Genomic DNA, 9,534 nt, shown 5'->3' with positions numbered 1-9,534 from the left:
TATATATATATATATGTAATTTTTCTCGGAGATAGTATTCATCAATAACCGAAATTAATTTGGTAATCTCTTTTTGGTCATGTATTACATTTACATTGGTCATTTTCTGTTAGAAATCGTGTAATTGAATGCCAAGTTGTCTATGAGTAGCATAAGGAGAAATATAAATCTCATTATCTCTTGTAATTTCAGGGGGAGTTTCAATAAAAAGGATCGTTTTGTTAGACTGTCGTTTAACTTGATTTTTAACTGTTGAAATGTTTGATTGCTCATACAATAGCTAATAATTCTCTTTCAGTAATGCTGTATCGTGTTTTGGTTTTATTTAAGTTCTGGAGGCAAAAATCAGTGGCTTGTCTTTGCCTATTGTCTCTTGAGACAGGATAGTGCATATCGCTTCATTGCATCTGGTTAATACGAAAAGTTTGTTCCAGTCCGGGTATAACAATACAGATTGAGTCATTAATTTAGTTTTTAAAGAGTCGAACGAATTCTGCTGTTCATTTTTTTATTCAAAAATTGAAGACTTTTGAAGGAGTCGTGTTAATTACGTGTTTTGCTATCTTAGAAAAGTCCTTAATAAACTTTCGATAATACTAATCCGAATATAGAAAAAGTCATAAATTATCCAGTCTCACAGAATTCTAAAGGAATTGAACAATTTCTAGGATTAGTTGTATATCTCGTTCCGAGATCACATGTCCCAAATATTCAAATTCGGGTCTCAGATATTCACATTTGTCCGATTGAAATTTTAGCCTACTTGCCTGAATCTTTCAAATAACAGCCTCAGGTTTCTATTATGTTTCTTCAATAGTTTTTCTCTATTATATCGTCAATATAAACAAAGCAATTGTTTTCTATTAGTCCCTTTAGTCCCTTATTCATCATTCTTTGAAAGATCGGAGGTGCATTCTTCAGACCGAGAAGCATGCAAATTCATAATGGCATCCGGATTGGAGAAAACTGTTTTTGGAATATCTCATGTCTATTTGATGAATCCCGATACTAAGGCAAAGGCTGAGGAATAACACGCGTTGTTCAAGTAGTGAAGAATTTCATTTATGTTTGGAAGTGGATCTTGAATAGTTTGGAAGGCATCTTGAATAGTTTTTTCTAAAGTGAATAGTTAAACTTTCTAAAGTCAATTACTAATCGTCATTTAGTTTTATCTGAAGCATCTTTTAAGTACTATCCAAAATAGCGAATTATAAGGAGAATCCGATTTTCTTATTATATTCTTATCTAAAATTTCTTTTATTTGCGTTTTAATTTTTTCCTGGTGTAAAGAGAGGATAATGGTATTATTTTGTGTGAATAGGGTTTTCATCTGAGATTTTAATTTCATGTTAGATCAGTGAGTGAATCTCCCGAGGTGAAAATATCGTAAATACTCTAATATTTCAGATTTCGACTTATTATATTTCAGAGCTAGAATGCTCTGGAAGGTGCGAAAGACGAATATTTTCTTTCAATAATTGCAAGCGTGTATTATCTAAGATTTCCTTTGTAATAGAATATATTGGTACATCGTGAAAATCTTCAATATTTTTAATTTCAGCATGCAAATGATAATGAATAGGTTTACTAGAATCATTCATTCTTGTAATTACTTCAATGTCATCCCTAAATAGGACTAATATGTCTGACCTTGTTTTTATGTCACTGGGAAAAGATGTGATTTTGTCACATCTTTTAAATTCCTTTCTCTCAAGAATTAAACTTTTATTTGAAAAATTGAAATTGTTTCTCATAAGAAAATCGATACTTATTGTATTATGCTTTGATGTTTAATTGGCGAATAATCGTCTAATATACGAAAGATATGTTTTTTTCCGATTTCTATAATTACTCCGTACTTAGTTTTTAAAGAATGTGTCGTGACGCCGGATACTTATCTATTTTGGAAATATTTATTTTCAATAAACATTTCATGAATTAAAAATATATTCAAGCCCGTGTCTACTAAAAAAATTGTTTGCTTAAAACCTAGTATTTTTAAAGTAACTCTTGATGCTTTGATGTAAATTCCGCCAGGTCCCTGATAAATCTCTCGTTGATATTGTTCCGGGACTCGATCGATTGCATGTGAAGGATGCGGTGCTTGATCCAGTGTTGTGTCATTGAGAAAATGACGCTCGTGAAAATTTTACCTCGTTGGTGGAATGCTTTGGTTTTGCATTCTTTTTCCTCATGTCCTCGCCTCTTACAGTAGCCACATCTTGATGTTGAGACTGGGGTTTTTGAATAGGTTTCTTTGAGACTTCATTATATTGTACATTATAGTCTTCTTAATTAGAATTCTCCTTCGAAAGTTCTTGCTTTCGAAAACGCTTGATTTGAATGTCCAGCTCGAAGCAAGAGGTGATCTCCAATTTCTGATTTTACATTACAGCGAAAAGTCTCGATGAACTTTCGCTGGCAAAGTTCTTCTTGGATACACATGGTTGCGACTCCATTGCTTGGCGAATTAATGGTGGTAATAATATCGTGTATTCGGAAGAAACGATTTATGAATTCGTCAATATTTTCATTATATTGTTGGATACACATGTCTCTTTGTCCACTTGTCTTCCATTGCAGTGAGATTTTGAGCTTTTCCGAATAAATATCTCATTTTTCGAAAAGCCATGGAAAATTTGGCGTAGCGTCGATTTTTACTATGCCCTTCGCTTTTCCTGTGAGTTTTTATGCTATGATGCCGCAAAGAAGTTCGTGTTGATTGACTACGCTTCACTGCGACTTGAATGTGTCCAATAAATGATTCGAATCCATCGAATTTCAAGATTAGATGCATTGCTTTGTCATATGTATTTATTAAAATCTCGGGATTCTCTGATTGAACAATCATAGACATTGTTTCCGGAAATCATTCTCCGGATGGATTTATTTGCAAATTGTTCATTTGATCTCTAAGCACTTGCACAGCATCCATAACTTTTAACAATTGTTCTGCTAATATATTAATATATTAAAGTAAGTTTGTTCGCGAGATGCTTTGTGCGCGTGACATTAGGCAGTTATGAAAAATTTTATTCTAATATATTAATGCAGTAGGAAAAAGTATTAGAAGGAATTGATTTACCCTTCTATCATTTGTTCTGAATATTATCTAGTCTGGATGCTAAATTCGATCCAGCGAGATAATCTTCGAATTTTCCTCGAAAGTAACTAGTGTAACTAATATATGTCGTCTCGAAGTTAAAGTACTTCAAATTTTACTGTTTTTATGCACTTATTATTCCGCACTGCTGCCAATTAAGATTCGCAATAATGTCCTTTTAAATAAAAATTCTTTATTCTTCATCTTGTACAAAATTACAATTTTCATTTTTAGATGCGACCAGTCTCGCAAGACTCAATGAACTGATTCACTTAATCCAAGCGCTCTCTCTATTTTAAGGCTCGGAAATAATTCTAGAAAATTCGAGTTATTGAGTTGTAAACAGATTCCTTCCATTTTTAGAAAGTCTTATTTCTATTCTTATCCTAAAGGATCTTCGTCCCTTATATAAAGAAAAGAAAGAAGAGGTCGTATTTTTAACACTTCTTATCTTAAGGTTAAATTTTAAAATAGGTATATGATCACAACGGGGCGCACGATTTTCCACGCGACTCTTATATCACCTCCCCCCTTCCTCCCTCTGACTTTCATCCCTCCTGCCTCTTTGCTATGGAGCGCACGACTTTCCACGCGAAGTGAAGTTCATCCCCATTTTTTCCATTTAATTGTTAGTTATTTTAGTATCTGTTGGTTAGAGAATTTTTTAATTATTTTTTTCGTATTCCTCATTAGAAATGCTTCCGAAAATCATTTTCATTTCGAGGAGTCATAGTTATCGTAATTGTACCGAAATCTGTAAATAGAATGTGTTGCGATTTTTAATTCATGAAACTTTATAAAATTTGTATAAATTTTTCGATTTGACGGGTTTCAATTTGTATATTTATATCTTCGTAAAAGAAAGTCGGATCGTTATCTCAATTACTGATTCCAAAAATAGAGGTATCGAACTTTAAAATGCTTTTTGAAAGATTATGCTAGGATTTTTTATTCTTTTATCTTGAAGTTTGAAGTATTTCTCAACAAATCATTAAAAAATCATTTAAAATCAATGTTAAAAAGGACTAAATTCAAAATTCACAAATCTTTTCGAAAAAATGGTCGCGGAACAATGTTTGAAAAAGCGTTTCATAGCTTAAAAACAATTTTCGAAAACATACTTTTCAACAAAATTTTTAATTTTAACAGATGTCCATTTGTATCTCTATAACTTTATAAAAAATCAATCAGCTCGAAATATCAATTACTGAAAGTAGAGACTACTCGAAAGTAGAGACTTCAATTTCAAAATGTTTTTTTTTTACAGTGTCGTTACGATTATTTTTGACGAAATTATACTTTCTTATATAATTTATAATTTATTTGTGGAGGACTAAGTGATCCCTTAATTTTTTTTAATAGTGTATTTAAATAATAAGATTTAATCAATACTTACTTAAGATTTGATCAATAGTACCCAAAGTATTATAAAAATATTAAATACTATAAAAAAATCTTTCAAGGATTTGTCTTTTGTATTCAAATATTAATTTTATAATAAATTCTTTCATAAATGATATAAATATAATTTATATCATATATTTCTCTTGATTTTTCTTCTTTAATCTTACGATATTAAGGATATATTTGCCTATACAGCACAGAAATATTGCAGCAACATTGCAAAAATATTTCATTTCAAGCAACATTGCAAAAATATTGCGAAATATAGCTACAATATTTCAGCAACATTGCAGCAACATAAAAAACGTGTCCGTTTTTTAAATATTGATACGTAATATTACAACATAATATATATGCAATATTAGATTTTGCGCACAGTAGAGGAATACTTGCAGTATTATTGCAGAAACATTGTAATAATACAGCATTGCTGTAATATTACAATGTTACTGCAATATTTATTATAAGATTTTGTATATAAATTTAAATATAAAAAATTAGAAGTAGGAATTAAATATAACATACAATGAATACAAATAAATTAATTATGTCTTTATAATTAATTATGTTTTTATATTTTATAGGATTTCATAGGGATTAAATATAATGCACAATGGACACAACAATAAGATATAAGACGTATAGACGTTCCAATATACACTGCCAGTACTAAAAATTTACAGTAACGTGAATTATAAATTTTCAGGATGTACATATTGGAACACGGCCTATACGTATTATATCTTATTGTTGTGTCCATTGTGCATTATATTTCCGTACATTAATAATCCTTACTTCTAATTGTTTTATGTCTATTAATTATAGACATTGACTACATTTATATCTTATGTTCGTTTTTCCACTAATAGATTAACTTTAATCTTGGTTCAACTTTTTTTCGTTTTTTTTTAATTTTTAAAACTAGAAAAAGACGAAGATAAGTTGAATTGAGATTAAAATTAATCTTTATTGGTAAAAATGGACATTAATCGGATTTAATAATATTCGTAATTAGAAACTAATCAGTCTATTTTTCCATTTTTAGTATTTCATTTTTCATGTAGTTATGAGATTGATCAGTTTCATAATTACAGATGTTATGAAATTCGATTAAACCGTGAAAACGTAATCATTAATTTCTATTCTTCCATTATGTCCAAGTCCTTACTTTATTGGGTTACATACACAAATCAATATATATTAAATTAATACAAGTCTTAACACTCAAAATGAATTTTCTAGCAAAAGCATAAATCGACAAAGTGACAAGAGATTCTTGTCTTTGTTTCTTACTGATTTTTGAACAAAGGATGACTCTTGTCTCAATTGACTCAATTTGTGTCTTTTGCTGGAAATATTTTTAAAATACTGCTGCAACATTGCTGAAATAATATTGCAAAAAGAAGTCTTCGTAATGTTTCTGCAACATTGTATTGCAATATGAAACATTGAAATGTTGCAGCAATGTTGCTACAAGTTTCTGTGCTGTACGGATAGGGAGACGTTATTTGCATTATTTAGCACTACAAGCTCTTCGCGGAACTGCAGATAGCACTAACAAACTCGATCATGACGTCACTAATGGTAGCGCGTTACGTTATAATTGTACGCCATCAATGCTATTCTTCTGAGGTAGTGTACTAGTGTACTCTAGTGTGTTGGTAACGTTGGTATTATTTGTAAATTCTGTGAACAGCTCTTTGCAAGCATTGTTATGTTACTACATTGAATGTTGTTTCAAGAACCGTTATAACTTTCTCTCAACTGTCCATAGATTTCCTAAATGTTCAAATTCAGACTGCGTTATTCACTGCAAGAATCGTAGGGTATACATAACGTGAATTTCAAATTTTCTCGTTCTGAATAACAGAACGCAATTTTAATTGCGATTTCTATGATGGCTTACCGCTAAGCAAAAATCGTCAGTAACAAGATAATTCCGTCCTTCTACACATTTATAATGAAAGAAAAAAAAGCTAGACAGAAACTTTGAAAAATTAAAGATGATACTTATAACAAGCAAAAATACGTTTATTTTACCTTAGCCATCATAGAAATTACAATTGAAATTGCATTCTTACGAGAAAATTAAAAATTCACGTTACTCTACGCGAAACTCTTAAATCAAATGCGAAAAAATTAAATTATTAAAGAAAAGTTTGGTCGGTTGAGAACAAAACTCTCTACATTAATCTCGATGAATGTTAAACGTTACCAACGCTATGCTAGAATTGTGCATGGAGCTTGCTAATATTATCGCGTTATTGGCTGCATGAACAGCGTTTGCGTTTATAGCGCAAATAATGTTTCCCTGAACGCACCTCCAGAATATTCGCGACATTTCTCAAGATTTGTTTTCAGGATTGGGGTACTCACAGGCTTTCGGTGCATTCTGCGTTGTTTCGTATTACAGCGCTTTGATGGCATTGACACTGTACTATTTAGTATCGAGCTTCCAGTCTGAGTTACCGTGGTCATTCTGTCGTCCGGAATGGAAAGATTGCATCGATGACTCGATGTTTAAAAATGTCTCCGAGGATCGTATTGCTACCATTCAAAGTTCCGCAGAACTGTATTTCAGGTTTGAGACTGAAACAGCATTAACTCGTAAATGACACTTGGATGCAAATTCGCACCTGTAGAATTTCCAACTTACAGAATATTTCGTTTAACATGCAGTTTTGAATAAATAACATTTTGTTTGTTGAAAATTCAATACTATTATATCAATTGATTAGAAAATTTTATATTTAAAAAACATAGATTTTATTTTAATTTCTTTTTTAATTCAGAAAATATATCAGAAAATATAAAACATTAAAAACGTCTGCTGCGAATTTGTACTCATTGTACAATAGATCTTTACGGATACTCAAAAGGGACGTGCTCAAAATATCCCTTATGGATTAAATAGCCTTTTTTAAAAGTTTTGTAATATTGAGAATGATCATTATTTAATATCAAACACTTTCTTTAATTTCAAACATCAGACAATTTAACAATAACTAATACGATTCATTTTTATATGATTTTTATAGGAAAATAGTGTTACAAGAATATGCGTCCATCGAGGATGGTATCGGTGTACCATCCTGGCATTTGTCGATATGTCTGTTCCTCAGTTGGGTCTGCGTCTTTGGAGTGCTCTTCCGCGGCGTGAAGAGCACGGGCAAAGCCGCCTATTTTCTTGCATTATTTCCTTATATTGTGATGACAGCTTTACTGATCAGAGCCGTTACTCTTGAAGGTGCCGTTGATGGTATCCTCTTCTTTGTAACTCCGAAATGGGATGCTCTGTGGAAGCCCACTGTCTGGTACGCCGCTATCACACAATGTTTCTTCTCCTTGTCAGTTTGCTTTGGTCCAATCATCAACTATTCGTCTTATAACAATTTTGAACACAGAGTGGACAGGTAAAATAATCTATAATCAAAGATAAGCTATAAATAGATTAAGAATTATTAATAAATAAAAGATTTATTAATAAAATAAATAAAAACATTATAATTAAATAAAATAAGGTTGTGTAAATTCATTTTTCCAAAATACAATATTATTTTTCAACTTACACTATTGTTGCAAACTCATTCGAGTTCATAAAAGATTTATTTAGAATAGAAAAAAATTTAAAAAATAGAAAAAAATAAATGTTTTCTATTTTATTTTGCTCATTAGGGACGTGATGATAGTGACCACACTGGACACATTCACTAGTCTGATAGCTGGTTGTACGATCTTTGGTATTCTCAGCAATTTGGCCCATGAGATGAATACAAAGGATATTGCCAAGGTGGTCCGCGGCGGCATTGGTTTGGCTTTCATTTCCTATCCAGACGCTTTATCACGCTTCACTTTTATGCCACAGCTATTCTCCATTCTGTTCTTCATCATGATGTTCGTTCTTGGCATTGGAAGCTCTGCGGCGTTGTGTGGCGCGGTATTCAGCATTTTCCGCGATCATCTGCCTAATATGAGGCAGTGGTTGTTGGTACTCTGCGTCATCTGTTTCGGTTTTGTCGTCAGCCTCATCTATATCACTCCGGTTTGTTAATTACGTCACACATTTAAGCTTACTGTAAAAGTACATATAGTTGACACAAATATTAATTATAAATGTTATGTTTAATCGATACTTGATAACTAATCGTACATGTGTTTGAGAGACATAGAAGCACGCAAAATGTTAACACTAATTCATTGAATGCTAAATGAATGAAAAATTAAGTTTAGAAATTATATAGGATAAAAGCACTAAATGCGGATAGTTCTGGATCACATACTATATTCGAATAATTATAGTATTTTCCATAAAATAATGCATATCGCAAAATTCTTTAACATTTATTTTATCTTTTTCAAGTGTCAGTCATTTTTCATTTATTAACAATAACGCTATCCATTTTATTGATATTAACTAATAAAACGTGAGAGTTAAACTAAGATTACTAATTGTAAGATATGTATTTTTAAAAATTCATTCAAAGTATAATACCGTAAGAATTGCCTTATGGCTTTTACAGGAGGTAGTAAATAGCATTAGATTTCTTGAAAAAAATCAATATTATATTCAGTTGAAATTAAATCCAAAAAAGATAAAATATTTGGTAAACTGATCCGCAATTAGTATATGGAGTTTAATTGTGGACAATTGTCACTACATCATTTAATTAAAATTAAAACATAAAACGGTATCAAAATGAAATAAGATCAGCCATAATATAATCTTAATCTATTACAACTATTAAATATTTTATTAATTGTTCGATATTGTTTTTGAATATTTTATTAACTGTTCGGTATTGTTTTGAATAAAAATATAAATTTCTTTTTAAAAGTGATCTACAAATAGTTTCTTTATGTATAGAAAGAACATTATAAGAAAAAATTATTATCTTAAGTCGTTGTTTATTGCTTCTAATCATGTAAAATAAATTTTTACATTTTTTAAATAATTAAAAATTTCAAAACTCTTGAATGGCAAAGATACTTTTGATGGAATGTTGATTCTATGTTAATATTTAATAAAT

At 30.7% G+C, this 9,534-nt stretch overlaps 1 protein-coding gene across 1 annotated transcript in view; it reads left to right on the top strand.

Annotated features, from left to right (window-relative positions):
- The window catches only part of LOC108690802 (sodium-dependent nutrient amino acid transporter 1-like), a gene marked incomplete at its 3' end in the record, with an annotated part of 39,378 nt that overhangs the window by 28,802 nt on the left and 1,042 nt on the right, over positions 1–9,534 (top strand). The window contains 3 exon segments of the mRNA XM_018198293.1: positions 6,869–7,088; positions 7,546–7,920; positions 8,183–8,549. Of these exon segments, the coding sequence (XP_018053782.1) occupies positions 6,869–7,088; positions 7,546–7,920; positions 8,183–8,549 (962 nt within the window).

This window comes from Atta colombica, unplaced genomic scaffold (assembly GCF_001594045.1).
Source record: "Atta colombica isolate Treedump-2 unplaced genomic scaffold, Acol1.0 scaffold36, whole genome shotgun sequence".
NCBI classification, from domain to species: Eukaryota; Metazoa; Arthropoda; class Insecta; order Hymenoptera; family Formicidae; genus Atta; species Atta colombica.
This window is presented reverse-complemented; position numbering and strand designations above follow the sequence as displayed.